The sequence below is a fragment of the Dermacentor andersoni genome, chromosome 5, assembly GCF_023375885.2.
Source record: "Dermacentor andersoni chromosome 5, qqDerAnde1_hic_scaffold, whole genome shotgun sequence".
Lineage (NCBI taxonomy): Eukaryota > Metazoa > Arthropoda > Arachnida > Ixodida > Ixodidae > Dermacentor > Dermacentor andersoni.
Window position 1 is genome coordinate 144,535,008 of NC_092818.1, and position 20,257 is coordinate 144,555,264.

The window sequence follows — 20,257 nt, forward strand, 5'->3', positions numbered from 1 at the left end:
AGCCAGTGTAAGTATCGGCTGGCTACCCTGGGCTGGGGAAAGAGTAAAGGGAATAAAAGGTGAAAGAAGAAAAGAAATTTGAGAAAAATTCACGCAATAACGCGATGCTAGGCCGATCTTTCGAAGCAACGTACAATCAAGGTCAAGTGCGTTATCGATCTCTGACCTTGACCATGAAGTAATTGACGAACGGGCTGCCCTCGTTCCTGTTGGTGCCGATGATGACGTCCACGTCCGCGACCTCACCGCGCTCGATGAGCGTCCGCGGGTCGTCCGGGAGGAACTCGTCTCCGTAGGAAGGGAAGTAGCTGGCCGGGTTCAACACGTTCAGCTCCCTGTTGGCCGCCATCAGGGCCGACGCGTTGGCCCAGCGTAGGCACTCGAGCACGTGATGCCGGTGGCTGGACAGCGTCACGTTCTCGTCGGCGCAGCCCACGGCCTCGGCGAGAAGCTGAACTCGCTCGACGCCCGCCTTGAGGCTCGCCGGCTGCAGGAGGTACGGGCTGCCGCTCTGCAGGATGGCCCGCTTGAACAGGCCGCGACTGAGCGGCGACACCATGTGGAAGCCGACGGACATGGCGCCGGCGCTCTGGCCCATGAGGGTTACCGACTCCGGACGACCGCCGAAGTGGACGATGTTGTCGCGGACCCACCGGAGCGCCGCCAGCTGGTCGAGGAGGCCCATGTTTCCCGGCGCGTCGGGGTGGGCCGCGCTCAGAAAGCCGAAGACACCCAGCCGGTAGTTGGGAACCACGACCACGACGTCACCCAGGGCTGCCAGCTGCGTGCCGTCGTAGAAGAAGTAGCTGTTCCCACCGGTGTCGAAGCCCCCGCCGTGGAGGAACACGATGACACTCTTGGCGCCGCAGTTCTCGATGGTGTTGCAGTGCAGCGCCGGCGTCCACACGTTCAGGTAGAGGCAGTCCTCGGTGCTGTTCGAGGCGTCGACGGTGATGTTCTTGGTGACGAACGTGTCGTACTGCAGGCAGGGAAAGGGCGCCTGCACCGCATTGTAGATGCCTTCCCATGGCTTGGCCGGCGTCGGCTTGCGGAAGCGGAGTTCCCGCAGAGGCGGCTCGGCGAACGGAATGCCCAGGAAGGTGTCGATGGGCTTGTTGAAGAACACGTTGGTCCGGCCCATCACGTATCCCGATCTGGTGAACACCACCGGGTCGTCCTTGGGGCGAATCCCTTGGGCGGTGCGGACTCGCAAGGCGGCCAACAGTGCCCCGAGGACAATCGCCGAGATCGCATTCCTCTGTACGCGGAAGGAAGAAAGGGAAAACGTAAAGCAGAGCGGACTTTGTAGCGGGAAGCGTTTTCGTGCACGACACGCACATACGCGCGCGCCGCAGGCGGAAGAAAGTAATAAAAATAGTCTCGGATAGACGGAGAGGAGGAGGCCGGCCGCACACGCTGTCGCGTTCCTCTCTTCTTCATTTTTTTGGGGGTGCGCAATTTGAGGAAACGAGTACGTACGTGAGATGGGCTGCTGTCCTTGTCTGTTCGCGTGTGTTACAACGTTTGCGTCTCCTCCGGTTGAGATTCAAGAGGAAGCGCAGAGTGTCGTCTGAGACGAACAATGAAGCCGCGGCGTTTTAGCTCATGGGGAAGGACGTGAAAAGTCGGTCCTCGTTCAGTCAGCCAAATTAGACGGTAAGTGGCGCGTATCGGAATACGAAAATTACTTTCAAAACAGTGTGGGCTTACACGTTACATGTGTTCGCAATTTTATTGGCACTGTAGCAGCTAACGTTAAAATGAGCCAGTCCTGAAAAGGCGGTGTTCTCATTGACGTCTTCAGAGTGATCTTGCATATTTTTGGACACATGTTCCGTGGATGGAGAAAAAAGAAAAGACATACTCTGAACTGAAAGCCATGGTTATCCTACTTTTTAATGGATATGTAGCGTTCTACCATCCTCGGCGATATTAAAATAGCTCAGGATTGCAAAGTGGTTCGGATTCTTAAATTATTACGGAAATTAATGCGATTACTGTATACTTAGGAGATAATAAGAACGTCGCATATGTTCTTTCCCCAAATCAGCATTACGCCACGCCTTCTTTACCAAAGCCCGGAACGCATTATTAGGACATCTGACAAGAAATATAAGGCGGAATATCTTCTTAAGTTTGAAGCTTTCGTAAGTTATGAACTGCGTTAAATTATATTAGCAGCTACGTTAGTCGCATCCATCCAAATCGGCTAGCATTTTGACGTAATAGTTCTGCAGAAACCCGCAAGGTGGAGAGGAGTAGTTAATGAAGGGAAAATGAGATACCACCCTTCATTTGAGCTAGCACTTTATTTGAGGCAACATCAGGCGCTGAGCACATGGCGACTTCTCACAAACGAAGCAGCCTCCTGTTATAATCAATAAATAAAGAAATAAATAGATAATTAAATAAATAAATAAATAAACAAATAAACAAATAAATAAATAAATAAATAAAAGTGGGAGGTATATCTATTTCACTCGTAGGCGTATGCCAGGAGCGTTACCCCACCAATCTAGCCTAAACTATATTTCGCTTCGGCATGCCTCTAATTTGAACATCACCGAGTTCCGGAATAGGAGGAGTAGATATTAATGAAGAGAAAGTAGGAGAGGTCGGCCTGGAGAGCGTGCCTCTAGCCTGCTACTCCTCACTAGGGAAAGGGGAAGTGGGACATACAGGGTAAGGTAGGTGGCGGGTGAGTATGTTATGGTACAATGAGATACTATATACACGTTTTCCTATATGCGGATGCGCACTGTAGACGCAATACACGTAAGAGCAATCTTGTCCATACAGAAAGTAATCTTGTCAGAAAAAGTTATTGCGCAAACACATTTCGCACTAACTGCACGTCTCACAGCTTCTAGAGGCGATCGTCTAAACCAGTCTCACTTAAAAAGTTCAAGAGTGATTTTATGGCACGTTGGGCACAGTGAACACTCCTCCACGCGCCCAAAAGCTTTTCTTCTGAAAAGGGGCGGGAGTCCAAGCTGTCAACTGTAGATTTGAGTGTTCTTCGTTCGGCCGCATATTGAGGGCACACGCAAAGTACGTGAGCTAGTTCCGGAATAGCCATGCACGGCACTTTTGCAGGGAATTCACCGTCATAACACGGTGTGTGGCTGAGTGTTTAAACATCCACGGTCCCGCGAAAACCTACGCGCGAGTTCACGTGGCCCGTATCTTCTATGCATGTAATCTTGCGGAATGGGCTGCATTGTAAATCATCTCGATGCAGTCGATGTGTAACCGCCTTACATCTACACAAGCCGCGCTCTTAGAGGACACCTCTTAGCCGACCTAAGGCATGCTTTATTATCCTTACACTCATGTCATTTTTTCTGTATCCCGTCTTTCATGCTCTCCCCTCTCCACCTTATGCAATGCCCCATTAGGGTTCTTAAGGAAAAAATAAATCATTATAATTATGATGAGCTATGGAAAGAAGAATGATAGGTGTAACGTTAAGGGATAAGAAAAGAGCAGATTGGGTGAGGGAACAAACGCGAGTTAATGACATCTTAGTTGAAATCAAGAAAAGAAATGGGCATGGGCAGGACATGTAATGATGAGGGAAGATAACCGATGGTCATTAAGGGTTACGGACTGGATCCCAAGGGAAGGGAAGCGTAGCAGGGGGCGGCAAAAAGTTAGGTGGGCGGATGAGATTAAGAAGTTTGCAGGGACGGCATGGCCGCAATTAGTACATGACTGGGGTTGTTGGAGAAGTATGGGAGAGGCCTTTGCCCTGCAGTGGGCGTAACCAGGCTGATGATGATGATGATGAATTATGATGATGGTAATAATTATAAGCTAAGACCACCTCCACTTTTGAAAACGTACCACGACGTGCTTGTTGGTTGGGCACATAGTCATTGAGCCACCATTTAGAGTTCGTAACTGTCGAGTAACAAAGATTGGATGGCTGAAGCAATTGAATTGCTATCGATATTATCATACTTTACAGCCTGTTTCTGACGTAGTGACCGCAAGTGTGAAGGCTGGCTTAACGCAATACGACTGTGTATGGTACCAGTGACCTTGTCACAAGAATAGCGGACACTTTGTATGTGATCGTCGACCGAGCCATTTTGTAGCACTCAGCTAACGGACTTATTTCAATGGATCTAAAGGTTACGTTAGAACAAACAAGCCGAAGTTGCTTTTGTTAGATAGCGTTTTACGACCTGCCGCTATTAAGGTTTCTGAAACGTGAATGTCATCATCCGGTTGGAATCAGCATGAGAATAATTAAAAACAGCGACTGCCATTTCGGCACTCTGAACTCAAGCGCTCAAGAGGCAAGACGTACAGACAGAACGCGTAGTCATACACAACTGTAACTAAGGTCTTTCCATCGGCGTTTCCCTTCTTCCACATTTGCTGTACCTGTGGAAGGCACTTACAGGTTATGTGAGCAACCATTTACCAGCGCTACTAAAACAAGCGAAGAAGTCTCAAAATTTATCTGGCAGACTATAGAAAGGAAGAAACTCACTCCAAACACTTGCATAGTTATCCTCGCTCTCGACGGGTGCATCCAATGTTGTCTTTCACCGTCAATGAAAGACTGAAGATCAGTCTCTTCTCATCTTTGCTCTTTCTCCGGAAGCTTCAGCCCAGTATATTCACGAAGCTGCTCAGCAGCAACACACCGGTGACCGGAACGACGGAGAACAAAGTACGCACAGCGCGATGGCACAAGTGTTGGTCAGTCGTAGTTTTCCCTACGGGTGAACTCCCGAGGTCGAGTCTTCGACGGCACCGCTCAGCGTGGAGATGCTGCAGCCAGTTCCACTGGGGCCGCTGTCTGTTCAATGCGACGAATATTCACGCCACCGCCGAGATCACCGCTGATCTCACACCGAGGAACGTCGTTGCCGCTGACGCTACAGAAAAGTGCCGTCTCCGCCGCTGAATTCGCCGGCGAGTGTGAACTCCACGGTTGATGATGGCGCCTGGGTGTGGACGCCGGTCGGCGCGCCGGACAACGGTGATGACAGTGGCATCAAAAGTCCACTAGCGGTCGCACAAACACACACTCACGCGCGCACGGAGAAGCAGTTTTCGGAGTGGGTGGCGGCGACCGGCGAGGATTAATATCCGAGTCGCCGAAATCGCAGGAAGCCACGCGTGTGTGTGCGGATCGGTCGCCGCGGCCAGGGAGAGTGGAGAAAGGCCGCCGCCAGCCATCCGAGTGGGGGGAGGCGAGACCCACCGGAGGGTGTTCCTCCGCCCGCTCGCTCTTTCCCCTCTGGAGGGGAAGACGCGGTGGCCGTGTCCGCCAGCGGCTGCTGGAAAGGCGCTGGGCCGGCGAGGGACACCTTATGCTAGGAACGTTCCGTCGTATATACGTAGTACACCGGACTGGGAAAGCGAACGAGCCCAGCAGCAGGAAGCTTAAGTGGAAGGGGTGCATTTTCTGCACCCCTCCCGCCGTTGGTGGGACATCCTGTCCGCGCGCTCGCGCCCGCGCCCCAGCGCAATCACGGTTAGCGGGTCACTGCTGCCGTCTCCTCGCTCCAGCTACCTCCGTTAAGATCGCGATGCGGTATATACGCAGTGTTCTGTGGCGTGAGGCTCCCGGCGTTCCGATGCTCGGGCCAGCACGCGATTCGCCGCGCATTGACGCGTCGAATCCGTGACCCGCGCGCTGTGATAACTTCGCCGCTGAGCGGCCGAGAGAAGAGCCGTTATAATATGCAATGGGAGTCGCGAGAAGACGAGGATGGGCGTCTTGGTATGTGCGTGCTTCGGCGTTCCCGTGCTTTGTTCGCTGTGCGGGGTGGCGTCTCTCCTTTGTCCTTAACCTCGCTCGCACGTCCACTTGCACCGTCATCACGGGAAGCTGTTACATAAAGGGATGATCGCAACCATGTTGCGAAATTGCAGAAAGACACCGAACTGATTATCTGTTCTTGCTTCTGCGTTAAGGCGGGCTAACGTCAGCGACGGAGATAGTGCGCGTGGTGTACTACGGCACCCACCGTGCTGGTGGGTCCCGTATGCATTCTGCCAAATGTAAATTGTGCGAGGTTTGTTTGTGTAACAAACATTCTGATCTTCCTAAGACTCTCGCTAATTGTTGCAAATTAACTTCAGCTTTTACGACGATAAAGTCGTGTGTTAGCTTACCATCTACATTAGCGACTATATGTTCATTAACACCGCTCTAGAACTATATAAATGATTATTTATTAAGCACCTACTTTCTTGCTGCTATGATCCGCTTTATAATCGTATTGACGTATCGTTAGCGTTCTCGCTTTTCGCGTATTTTCATATGTTCCTTGCATTGTAATTTCTGCACTTTTCGACGTGCACCTGCTGGTTGCATAATTCTTGGTTTCCATAGCTTTTCGTCGATGGTCCTACAGTCTTTGACTATGGGATGCGTGAATGAACTTCCGTTATTCGAATCGCAAAAGTGACTGATGGATCAATTAAACTTCAATTTCAATTTGACTCACTGATTACCACGATGTATAGCTCTCTCACCTTTTTACCCTTTTGTGGTGAATAAAGGCATGAAAACACGAAAAGTTATTTGCAGTCATGCACGTAATGGTAAAGGGTAGCTGAACCTAGTAGACTGTTCAGCGTCACCTGGAAAACATCGCCGCTTTACTTCGGTTTTCTACTGTCGTTTTTCTTACGCTTGTGCACGTTACATTGCCATTATTTGCAATAAAATGTTACGTGTACCCTTACACATCGACTTTCACGTATTTTCTTAGATCTTGACAGTCTGTGCCTCACATGTCTGCCCTATCTTGCAGTACATACACTCAGCCTCCCCGGTACATCCATTCAGCGAGTGGTTGGTTGCACCTCAAATTGATTAGACTCATGTACTGAGAAGCGCAGTGTAATATATCATACACTCGGACCGGTGGTAATAACGTACTCATTGAAATATGCAAAACTCGCAACACCTGTCCAAATGCTTGCAAGCGATCCGCACCTTGCCATCCTACACTGACTAATACCAGTCTTCAAAGAATCCAGCAGTAACCTAACAGCATAATTTCCTTTTCTTCAGAGCGAACCTTCAGTGCATTGAAACCCGCATGTGCCTATAAGCTGGCACAATGAAGCGAGCTTCCTCCTACCAAAGTCCTTGGCTCGGGTCCTGAGCGGTTGTACGTGCTACTCTCTTCAAACGACGCCTGCATAAACCCACACACAAAGCGAGGCGCTCAGAGGCCTTTAACCGCGCCCGCCGTTCCCTTTGACAGCGGCGCCTCGGGGGGGAACCGCCTTTTTGTCTCTCGGGCGCCTCTGGCAAGTGACGCTTGCCTGCGTGGCGCAAGCAATGGAGAAAACGTCGCTGTCATCGTCCAACATTGTAACGTCAATACACTTCCCTACCCCTCCTCCATTTCACTTCTGTTGGTCGCGCAGACGGCGGTGACGCGCGACGACGGCGTGACACACACACACACGTTGCGCACCTGCGCTTGCATGGCTGTGTGAACTCAATCACGCTCGCGATGACAACACCCCGATTGCCCCATCGGGTCGGCCTCAGGCAAGCCGAGCAGGCTACGTCCTCCTCGTCCTCCTCTAGCGCGATATAACGGAACACGCGTTCGTTCACGCACGCGACGTGGGCTGCCGCGACCCCCTTGCTCGAGTTGCGTGCAGCGCACGGCCGGCGTCGCCTCTGCTCTTAAGGACGTCTTCGCTTCGGCCCCGACGTTGCTTGAGCACCGCTTTGCAGAGCTAATAAAGCATATATCTAACACCGAATGTCGTGTGGAGCCTCTCTCCAGGGAGACTTGCGTGGGTGGTGAGTAAGGGTCCGGGCGAGGGGCTTTACGTGCACGCACACGCATTGTTTCAATGGCAATGTGCGTTCTAGTAGTGTAATCTTGAGCGACTGCAATAACTTCAGTCATTGACGCACTCCGCGGTAGAGCGAGGCATATCTTGAGGGCTTGGACTTGGATGCTTTGGACTGTATTCAGGTTAGTTCTGCAGGTGTTGGAGATGACTCCCAGGGGTTCTCCCTCACAACCGCTGGTCGAACAGAACGCTGCTTAGCTCCGTGTCCTGATGCGAACCGCCGTGCTTAACCTAACATCGCCGCGATGTCCGCCACAAACGTCTTCCGGGCATCGCTGACCGCAACTGCGTGTCACTCGCGCGAGCAAGTGAACGACGCCTATGACATACACTGTAGCTACGCAAATTTGAGCGAGGAAGGGGAGCAAGAACGAGATCAGTTTGACATCGTAGCAGTGAAGACCGCTGTCGGTGACGTCGCTACTTTGCTTCGGACAATGACGGGCAGCCAGATCGTGTCGACGGCCGATCTTCTCGACAGAGTAAGCTTCGAGCGCTAGCTCGCTGCCTGATCGCCTCATGCAAGGCTAATTAACAATACACAGACATGGAGCTGCTGTGCGAGGTAAAAGTTGAGGCAGCCTGTCGAACTCAACGTTACGTGGTGCCGGTCGTATGTCAAGCTTGTCAACCTTCTTGTCGACAGCACGTTCGTTTACCGTTACTCTTGCTGAGAGTGTCATCTACAGCCGTGGGCTTTCACTCCAGAGCTTCACTTCAAAGACCTTCGCTAGTTACGTCAAACTGATAAAGAACGGCAGCTTCCTAGATACGCCGAAACAGGGGCTACGTGCAGCGGTTCTAATCACTCCAGGCTTAGTCAAGGCAGGTACTGTGCTATGGCTCGAGTCGTTGTCGAAGAAAGGAGGATGGCTAGCCTTTGCACAAATCCTCTGCCAGCTCGGTACGACGGGGCCTCAGAGAGCCGAACTCAGATGCTACTTCCGTTAGTCGCACCTCGCTACAACGCGTCCATCCGGACACGAGTCCCACATTCGTCGTCACACCATAAACTCACGAACAGCAAGCATGAGAAGAAAGATGAAATTTAAAGAAAATTGAGGAAGCGAGCCTCTGAGGGCTTGTTACTTCCGATGAAATTAACATAAGAGTGACAAAAACGAAGGTGAAATAAAAGGTAAATGTATAATCAAGCGCACGTGAAGTCCGCGCATGCGTTCGAACCTTTAATATGGAGTTCTGGCGTACAAGATCATTTTGCCACACAGAAGCGAAAAATATATCTAGGTTTTGCCGTTTAACACAAGGTCTACACCAATGCTACCCCACGTATGCGCAATAACATTCTCTTTAGAAGCATTGGGCGCAGTATAATGCGCACTTCCACCAACGTGAAAACGTGCCTGGCACACTGTAACGTAAGCTGCTCGAGTAACCAAGTTAAGCAGCGCGCTACGTGCTCAAAAGGAAACAGACAAATTTTCACGACTCAGCCTTTCACAGTGCAATTCCGTGCACGTGTAGGCGGGTTCGTGCCACCGTATTAACTCACAAGGAAGCAAAATTGTTACATGATCTCAAACGACGCTGCTTAAACCAGTAGAGATTGTTAATTTTCTTATCGGCTATATAGTCGGGCACAGGTAGTCCACAGAACGATGATGATGACAAAAAATTTATTACGGTAAATGGTTCATTGGCCCAGAGCGTTAAAGAGGTCGGAGGGATTAGGAATGAAATGCTAACCATGGTCGGCTGTCGACAAGTGCGCACACCGATTACATCCTGTGAACGATGCCCGACTTCCAAAGTGCTCCCAAGACACAGCGGGGCCCTTTAAAGAGATGTGCCACACATCGACGCCGGCCACTTGCCCTGTGTACTTCCATCGGAGAACCGCTAAGTTGGGTCACTTCTATAGCAAATTCTTCATCGCCGAGACTGTCATGACGGGCTACACTAAGCAACGGGTCCGCGATTCATCTATTTCCTCTTCGTGGAACACGAATTACTCTAGTTGAAATAAATATGGGCATTCATTTATTAATGGAGCAGACGACACCAACCGAGGCCACCTGCTCTGAATCATTTATTTCACTACAGCAGAATTACTACTTATGGTAAAGTAAATAAAGTATACAAGAATAAAGATGCGAACTATCAAGAGAACGCCACATAGCACCCTACACAGTATATTTCATATTAGATAAAATGTGAGTTATTTCGGGCTCTACGTGAATATAGTACATCTCTCACACTGCTATTGGTCTGCATATGTTGGTGCATGCAGACCGTCTGAAGATGCACAAAAACGCAGTGAACGTCAGGGGCCCAATTCACTAAGATTTTCGTCCCTAAGTTCTGTTTGCCAATGGCCGGCCGACTTCGCTAATTTGTCCAACATTACAATTGCCTTGTATCTGTCCTTACATACATGTTATAGCATAAGAACCCTTTTGTGCGTAAATGTGGGCGCAGTACGATGAGACCGTAAGTTAATGTAACGCTGTTGGTCGGAAATGTTTGTAAAAAAGCGGAAATGTCTTCAACTCTCCATTGACCACGGACATGAGCCCAGGGCTCCAGAAAATTCAGAAGTGTAAAGACGTCGCTTTTCTTCGTTGTTTCACACATGGCGAACGAATCCCGGCGTGCGTAATTAGGCTAGGTCATTTAAATAAATACCTTACTTCCGTCCATCACTACTAATAGGCAAACACAGAAAGAATGCCACAACCAATTTCACCTCGATATGTACTCGTTAAATAGGTCCTTGAACCAAAGCACTCCATATAGGGTCAACAGTTACAGCGTGCCGGAAAGTCGAAAGAAAAAGAAAAGGTCCGACCTCTCATTTTCGCTCTGCATCGTTTCGGCTTCGCACACCTGGATACGGTTGGCGAAGTACGTGTATAGCAATGTACGGAGGACACAAGCCCCCAGCTTTGCAGTGAGACAGTCCCCCGGCCCGCTACAGGCACCGCCGCCTCTGTCGAATTTCTTCTATTCGGGTCAATGCCGTCAGGCGCACAGTCGGCGGCAGAACAAAACGCCTTCATCGCTCCGCTGAACGCCAGCGTCGAGAAAAGAGCGCGAAAAGAAAGCACAGAATCGCGAAGCCAATAAACGGCGAGTGGCACGCCGTTATCGCACCTGGCGATCGCGCCGAGGATTGCCCACTTTCTTTCATTCGCGGCGGATACTCGAAGAATCGATAGAATCGAAGGAGCAGTAAGAAAAAGAAAGATCGTGAAGTACCGTTTAGCAAAGCGTATAGGAACGACCCGGAGAATGTGTGGGTATGCGAGCGCCCGTTTAACTCCTCGCAGAACTCTCTCAAGACCTAAGTCAGTAGACGCCGATGTGGGCGTGATGGGAACGCCTTCTTCGTGGCGCCTCTTTGTACGCAAGGTCAACCCGCGATCCGTATATTTTGTTCTCTCTGCGACGCTTCGTGTTTTAAACTCCCAAGGTTTAACGACTGCGCGGGCACGCCTATGGCTTATTTTACTTGTAAATTCAATGAGAAGACAGCGATCGGCGCAGGGTTAACCAGAGTATATTTGCAGAGAGGTCCCATCTGACTGCGGTAACGAGAGAGAATATATACAGTTTGTTTGCGCCAGAAAGTGTGTGCTCTTCATTTGTACATTCTGCAGCTCCAACGAAGACCTTTCTTTTTCAAGCAGGAACCCCCCTCTCGACCCCTTCAGGATTTCCGCGTCGCGAGGTGGTGTTGCATGCTCCGTCGAATTTGCACCGGCGGCGCCCGCAAACGCCAGACACTAGTCATACTTGTGGCCCACCTCGATACCACAAATAGTTCCGCCACTACTGTGCCCGATCTGCAAACTGCCTAACGGAAAGCTGAATATACGCATCCCGCGGGGCAACCGAAGCATGGAACGGCGCGTTACGTTGCGAGAATCTAACTGGACTAATCTAATCTGGAGCAGTGGATACCGACAATTTTTTTTTTTAATATTGAAGGAGTAGTGCTCGAAACACTGGCCTCACTCAGTCACGCACTAAGAGTCTCTGTTCAAGCCTGAGCTGCCACAGCGGATTCTGCGTCCTATAGCGAATCCTTCCCTTTCCCCATGCTGTGCGCTTATTAATTCTTTTCTTTGACCATACGCTGTTGTACACTGTGGGCTCATTGCTTCAAAAATTGTTGCGAGGTGTGTTACTTCTTCATTAGGGAACAGTTGAATTTATTCTAACATTCGCCTTCAAAAAGTTACCAGTTCTGTATAATCAGGCGTTAACTTCTGAACGTATAAATTCGTTCAAAGACTGCGTGACATCGATGAGCTCGATTCGCGCATCCGTTCTCACGTCTCTCAAGTAGATGAGCACTCACGTAATCAATGAAAAGAGAGAGATAGGTATGCCCTTAGTGATCAGAATGGACGATAGCTTGCGAAATTTGCATCATTCCCACAAAAATTTGCAATGCCTGGAAAAGTCATAAACAGTTGTCATCTTATTCTTAATTCCCCAAAACTTTCCTCGACATGTTGACTGCGCCATCCTGAGAAACCTGCGAGAATGATAGAAGTTGGAGCTAACAGTATCCCTGAGTTTGTCTCTACGCCATGTACAGAATGTGTGAAAGGTTTAAGCCTTACTTAGCTCGCGTCGGTATGGGAATAATTGCTCTACAGGGTAGTTTCTCTGACCAGCCGAGGAATGCGACGCTGAAGCGCGTGCAAACTGCTGAGGAACGCTAATAACGTAGCTAAGGCGAAACTGTTTCCTTGTATCCTTCAGGCGTTGAAGCCTTCGAAAGGCAAACTTTAGCAGAGGCATCTTTAATTTCCGCACCGTAACATCATTCGTGTTCAAGTACTTCTTCAATACTTAAAAGAGCCAGTGTCCCAGATCTCAAAGCCTTTCTTTGAAAGTGCGTTTTGCCATGGTGTCCGGCCACGTTCGGTAAAAATGGGACCAACATTACGATTTGCATCAGCTGCTCTTCCGAACAGTTATGCTAACACGAGAACTTAGTTGTGAAAACGGGTCGTGATAGCTCAAAGAAAAAGAATCCGAGGACATCTAAGCACTTCCTACGATTTGTGAATGCGAAAGCGTTAATGTCCGATTGAATGCCGATGTGCGGTCCTTAGAGTCTCGTGCTGCGAGTAATGTAACATAGCGATACATGCTGCCCGAGGCAGCAAGAAGTAGCAGCCTGAGGTGCCAACGCCGCATGCCACCGACGCGACGAAGCCCATCGGGCGACGCATCGAAGTGATGCCCTCTATCCTCACGCAACACCTGGCGCGCTAGAGCAACACCCTCTCAATATTGAGAGGGTGTTGGCTAACGCAGCAGCAGGTGTTCCCTTTCGCTCTCTCTGCTCCGTCGAGGCGCGTTCGTGACGTGGCGTCGCAGCCAACGAGAATCTATACTCGCGGACTACTTTTTGTGGCTACGAAGGGAAAGCTACGGAGGCAAAGCGCGCACATGAGAGAGCGCTTCTGAATAGAGTCCCGCATTTGAATCCACGTTAGGTTACGCTGGGGGAAGAGAAAAAATGAGCAGCTTATCAGCAACAGTTATAACGGAGACAGAATACACCACTGAGTGTAAAAGTTTACTTGTTTTGTGGCTTTTTCCTCCCGCGTCCGGGCAAACGCGAAACTGTCGCACGTGGAAGCAACGTCGATTCAGAGTCTGTTCCGAGCAACCAAAAGCACTGTCAACATTGCCGGACTACTTGGCGCGTTAACACACGTGCAGCAGCCACGTGCCCGTAGCTTTCCCTTCATATCCACAGAAAGTTGTCCGCGAGTATATCTGCCGTTTCGCTGCTACAGACGCCGGCATTTTTACTCTATGGGCCATGTGACGCTTTCGCATCAAAAACAAAGAACAGAAAGCTACTAACTTACAGCGGACAATTTAAGCGTGTACAGTAGCGGCCACGCCTGCGCACGCGTCACCCCCTTAGAAAAGCCGTTCACTGCCTGCGCTTACTTTTCCCGTGACTCAACGCCAACGCCCTTGGGGACCAAGCGGGCAAAACTCTGGGCGCGCCTGCGCACATTTCAAGAATGTAAATTCGGCCTCGGTTCGAATGCAGAGTTGTTACTCGTGCATATACGTACTCTATAGTGAACGTTCTTCCGCGCGAAGAAGCCGGAAATTCATTTTCCTCGGACCCCACTTTTATGCCCGGGGCGTCCTCGTCGCGTTGGGCAAGCCTCGAGAGACCTCGGCAACGAGACGCCACTGCAAGTCACGTTTCGCCCAGCACAAAGGACGTCGTGCGCCCTGTTCATTACGCATGGACGAGAACGTTTTGCGAGCAGAATGCGATGCGACCGCCTTGTCAGAGGCATCCGCCTTCTACGAGTGGGCTCGCTAATTGGTGATTCTCATTTTCGCCTTCAAAGTGGACCAAGAGTGCGTTGTGTGGCATTTCGCATACGGTAGGTAGGCGGTGAACTTCCGTTGCATCATGGCCTGTAGATGCGAGTGTCAGTAGTGTCTTGCATTTTTGCCGTTCTGATATTTCGACAGAAAATTTTGGAGGACGCTTAAAGCTTAGCTTTTAAGAGTGGAACGCGACAGCATTCAAAGACCCCTGACGGTTTTTCATGCTTCCTGGTAATTGCAGCTTATGTAACCGTAACATTTGCCGGGAAACGCTGGTAGCGAACGCTGTGCACGTAGGCAAGCTTTCTGGTAGAAACGCGCCCTCCAGCATATAGGTCTATCTCGTTATTGTTTCCCACTTTTAATATTTCATTCTGTTCTGGGTTCTCAAAATGCCGAGGAATAACTTTGTAAAGAATGAAGGACAAGGCATGATCAACTTTGGTGGTAGAAGAGTGGTTTGGTATGCGTGATTCGAAATTTGGCTCGAAATTCTTTTTCTGCGACAATTTTCTGCGACGCGAGGCCCTTAACGCTATCGCATTAAAACGTGACAGAAAAGATGTACAGAAATGTGAGGAGGTTAACCAGAGATAATTCAAGTTGGATGGTCTGCGTGAGTTGAAGGTGGCACAGGGATTAAAAAGAGAAAGTTCTAATAAATAGGATAAAGAAGAATAAAGGGGCATCAAAGAGAAACCGCTGATATAAAAGACTCGGAGTAGTCCAGAGCTTCGGATCCCGTGACATAAGCTATGATGCACCATAGCGATTATCAAAAAAAGTACAAAAACTCTCGCTGACAGGAATTAGAATACACACATTTAAAATTTTTCGAAATGCTAGTGCTCTTCGCGCCACAGTAATTCTTTCACATCAGTAGAGCTTGCCACCATCCATGCCAATCGAGCTATAGGTGTTCTGTTGGTGTAGAAAAATCTTAAGGGCTTGGGGTAAAGAGGTATATCATGCAACCAATGCAGGCTATTTCAACCTAATTTTGGCTGGTGACCAAAGGTCGAATTTGTCTGCTGAACCACGTCGAACTACATATGTTTCCACGGACGACAAAACTATTCGAATCATCGTTGTCATGAAAGACCGAGCCGCTTTTGAGCGTGTCATGCGCGTTCCCATTTTCAGGGCCTCGAAAGGCTGGCCTTCTGGCTTGCTGAAATCAGTTGGTTCAATCGTTGTTCACCTGATGAATATTTCATGTGCGCACCTCGAACATCGGGAATCGCCCACGTGGTCGCCATCCTAGAACAATTTTCAGGCTCGAGACTTCGCAGGCCAATGATCAGATCGTTGTTTTGGCGTGTAATGCCCCAGAATATATACATTTTTAATTTATTCCTCTCGTTCTCTCGTTTTCTTCTTCTTTTAGAGGGGAGGGGGGCGGGAAAGGAATTTTTTTTCTTCTGGCCATTTTTTATTAAATTCTATTATCTCTCAGCCATTTTTGGGCACCTCAATTAAAGTCTTCGTACCTCCCATAAGCGTCATTATTAAGGTTCTATCCGGTGTTTGCTGCACGAAATACTGACATTCTAACCGGCAAATAAACTGTAATGTCTGGAATGGCCCATCATATTACAGCATGTCACCTTCTTCCAACGACCGTTGACGGTAAGTGTTGCTTCATGCGCATTCGAGAAAACTGTGGCGCCAGTTGCCATCGGGGCGAATAACGACTTCGCATCGTCGTATTCTCCGCGTAAACGAAGGACGTGACAAGTGGCGATGGAGATCGCGGACTGTGAGCATCTCGACACCACGGTCACACACGAGTAATGCCCCGGTGACCTGAGAAATGAAGACAGCAGAAAAACAAAAACGGGAGCGGGCGTGTCACTGAGGCAACCCGATAATCGCGGCCTCGCAGTATGTGAATCAGGCGCAAGAAAGAAAATGATTAAAAAAAAAAAAAAACGACCTGAACAGCTGATCCTCTCAGCTGTGCTTTTTTCTTTTCTTTCTTTTTTTTTTATTTTTGCTTGTCGCGTGTTTGACTAGACAGTATGAAAGGACGAACGACGCCGTGAAAGACACGGCATCCCCAAATCTGCATAAGGCGAGATTAAAGCTAGCTCGGTGAAGCCCTCTCCTAATGGAACAACGGACAATCCGGAGTCAGCGGATACTGAAACAGGGGCTCTGTGTCATTTCGCGGCTGAATGGCGAGCGCTGTGGAATGTCGTTCCGTTTATCGACTGAGCTACTACCGCGATCTACGTTGAATCTGCGCGTCTAAAATGCTCCCCCTGGTGGGTAGGGGTGCCCGAAGGCTCGCATTGCTTAACGTTTCGTTTCTAGTTCGAATGGAACCGCGACGCAGACAGCTATCGGCATTCACAAAAACGACGGCCCAGCGGGCAACGAAGAACACGGTTGTGACGGGGTCAGTGCATAAGATGCAGATTGTTTCTCTCTCTCTCTTTCTTTTGCATATGTGAGAACACTTACTGGGGCGGTGCACAAGGCATAACAGTTCCTCTGTTATATATGCGAACGTCTAAATCCACAACTGTATCTCAGCGTTTAGTTTCTCTTACAGATGTGGTTTACATTTAACGCCTGAACGAACGTGAAACTTGACCTTAACGAACACCTTAACCGCAGATTGTGGCTCAGTGAGTATGCACGACATCTCTTTCTTTCTTTTTTTTTTTACGTTTGCCGCACCTCGAGCAAATTCTTTGTTTTGCCTTAATTTTGGGTTTTACGTGCCAAAACCACTTTCTGATCATGAGGCACGCCGTAGTGGGGGACTCCGGAAATTCCGACCACCTGGGATTCTTTAACGTGCACTTAAATCTAAGTACACGGCTGTTTTCGCATTTCGCCCCCATCGAAATGCAGCCGTCGTGGCCGCGATACCACTAAAAAGGAGAGAGAAAAGAAAAGAAAAGAATACACTTTATGTGAAATGCTTCGGAATGTTTTCATCGTGCGTCTGTTTATTGAGTTCTCAGTCCGAGGCCTCGTCGCTAATATAGTACCGAAAATAGCGTCAGTCCAGATTAACAGAGACATGGGACCGTCAACATGTACCCTTCCCGCGCCTCCTCCAACGTTCAACCACCACGATGATTTCCTCGTCCGCCAAGCACAAACACTCACATTGGCCTCCGCAAGGCCTCATCGAGCAATGACGGCGTCGAGATCGCTTTCTAACGCGACTCATAACACATGGTGCGCTGAGGTTTATCAGTTTAGAGAAACGTATACGCAGCACAAACACTCACACTGGCTTCTCTTCCGGTTAACCTCTCTGTTTTGCCCATTTCATCTCTCTCTCTCTCTCTCTCTCTCTCACCCGCCGTGGTTGCTCAGTGGCTATGGTGTTGGGCTGCTGAGCACGAGGTCGCGGGATCGAATCCCGGCCACGGCGGCCGCATTTCGATGGGGGCGAAATGCGAAAACACCCGTGTACTTAGATTTAGGTGCACGTTAAAGAACCCCAGGTGGTCAAAATTTCCGGAGTCCTCCACTACGGCGTGCCTCATAATCAGAAAGTGGTTTTGGCACGTAAAACCCCATATTTTCTCTCTCTCTCTCTCTCTCTCTCTCGTGTGTGTGTGTGTGTGTGCGTGTGCGTGTGTGTGTGCGTGTGCGTGTGCGTGTGTGTGTGTGTGTGTGTGTGTTCCATTCGACCCCACGTTTTTTTCTCTTTTCGTTATCGTTGAGCCACATCTCTCGTGCCAACGCCGCTACCTCAAACCGCTGACACGTGGGTCATGTCGCATAGCAATAGCACGCGCGCACGCAAGCGCGTGCATTTCCATTAGGCCCCAGTACCCGTGCCCCAGACGCAGAAATGAAACGCTCGAATAATAGCCTAATTCGCCACTGTCTTTCGCGTGCGTGACGCCCGCGTTCCCATTCTTCCCAAGGTTGTGGGCCGCTAGCGCTTTGGGACGCTATGTTTGACCGCGTCGTCTTTGAAATCGGCCCACATTCCTCCATTCCTTTCCTTGTAACAGCTGATACGCACACAGACGCTATTCGACATTATACCACTCTCGGGATCGATTCAGGTCGTAAGGAAACAGGTTGTAACTTTTATTTTTTTAATTATTTGTTTTAATCCGAAGTACAAACGAAAAATCCAGCCGTCAGGCCGTCCCCATCATACTATCGTCGTCGCCGTAGTTATCACATTGCTGATGTCGTCACACACGCATGATTCCGTCACACATGCTGCATTAGGTAACGCTTTGTATAACCCCAAAGGATACTGGATAGCCAGCTACCTGCTAAATGCTTCGCACAAGGTTGATTTCTACAGTGTATTGGATGTTTCTATTGTTTTTCAATCTTCTCTTTCTCCCATAAACCGAATACCGGTATTCCGTTGTTGCTTCTGCTCTTTGTTACTTTTAAAATCGGCACGTTTTCTGGGGAGGAATAAAGCAAAATATAACATAGCAAACATACGTATTATTCACACACTGATTAGTTACGTCATGCAATGATTAATATAGCAGCTTATAGTACTCAGGCAAGCTTGCAACACAACTGTGATAACGCCGACGAGAGCTGCATAGCATCCGCCGAGACACTCACCGCCACGTGGTTAACATGCTGGCGCAACATCCGAGCCACGTTATCGCAATACCTCTGGCACGCGTCCGACGACCTAGATGCGATCATTCCCTTCGCCGATCCGTAATTCTGATTTGGTTCCAGTTAAACGCTGTGGAAGGAGATGCACCGCAAATGGCACGTCTTCTCGTCGCATTGCAAAAAGCTTGCGAAACGTTTGCAGTATATTGTGCGTTCTTGAAACCGGTACGAAAGCGGTTATAGAAATTATGTTGCGTTTCTATTGACGTTTTGTTTAATTCAATTAAAAATTTTAACTGGATCGACATGCCCTACACGATATTTTCAAGGGTATTCCCGTCATGCAGTACCCTCAGTCTTGTTGGTCGTTCTTTGTTTCTTTCTATTCTTTACCCCCTTTCCCCTGCGCAGGCTAGCAAACTGGACGTGCGTCTGGTTGACATCCATCTATCTATCTATCTATCTATCTATCTATCTATCTATCTATCTATCTATCTATCTATCTATCTATCTATCTATCTATCTATCTATCTATCTATCTATCTATCTATCTATCTATCTATCTATCTATCTATCTATCTATCTATCTATCTATCTATCTATCTATCTATCTATCTATCTATCTATCTATCTATCTATCTATCTATCTATCTGTCACGTGGGCATGTGGGACACGATGCGCATAGACCAACAAAACGACACGTTCTCTGAAAATGAGCATGCCCTTTCGGCATTTCTGCAGTGATAGAGATTTTTTTTTATCTTCTTTTAATGTGGGGCTGGCGAGCCCGCTATCCCAAAATTATAGCTAAAGTGTGCAGTGAGTTAAGAGAGATGCCGTAGCAGGGGTCTCCGAATTATTTCAACGTACACCACACACAACGTACAAACATAGCCGCTTGGACATGGCGATTCAGCACTTATACATTTCGCGAGTACCCGCACCTGTACATGATTGACGGGTTGGCGCTGCATTACCCCGATCATGCGCGTTTTGCGTCTTCCTCCTTTTCCATCACTGCGCGACATTTCAGTAGCTTGAGGGCGTTTGTGTCGCCCCTTTCGTGCTTCCCGTTTCCTCGTCTTCACGCCCGCGTTTCAGTCACATGAATTCCTACAAAGTGCTCAATAACTTTCCCTCGTTCCAGGCTAAGTGAGCAGTTAGTACTGTCTAGATTTAACAACGAGGAGTTTTGAAAATAATGGTGCAGATTATTGGCCAGGAAGAAGAATTTACATGAGAGAGAGAGAGAGAGTTGTGAAGCGGTGGTTATCGATTCTAACCATCGCGCCCGAAAGAGCGGGTTGGCGGCAATCCCGCCGCGAACAGGACAAGGAGTGCGCGCTGGATCCCTCGGCGCTTCCGACAGTGCGATCGCGCGCGCGCACAACGGGAGCAGCGCGCGGAAGATGCCGATGGGAAAACAAGCGAGGAATTCGCCGGCAGCGCTCGATCGCCTTGTCGCCCGTGCGGTGCGGCTGCCCCCTATAA

The 20,257-nt window shown here is 49.2% G+C and overlaps 1 protein-coding gene across 1 annotated transcript in view; it reads right to left on the minus strand.

Moving 5' to 3' along the window:
* LOC126532120 (uncharacterized) overlaps nucleotides 1-20,257 on the minus strand; it is a 70,418-nt gene that overhangs the window by 19,815 nt on the left and 30,346 nt on the right. Inside the window, exons 4-6 of the mRNA XM_072288369.1 lie at nucleotides 7,116-7,172; nucleotides 4,502-4,585; nucleotides 167-1,258 (exon numbers count right to left, since the gene is read on the minus strand). Of these exons, the coding sequence (XP_072144470.1) occupies nucleotides 167-1,258; nucleotides 4,502-4,585; nucleotides 7,116-7,172 (1,233 nt within the window). The remainder of the gene's footprint in view (nucleotides 1-166; nucleotides 1,259-4,501; nucleotides 4,586-7,115; nucleotides 7,173-20,257) is intronic.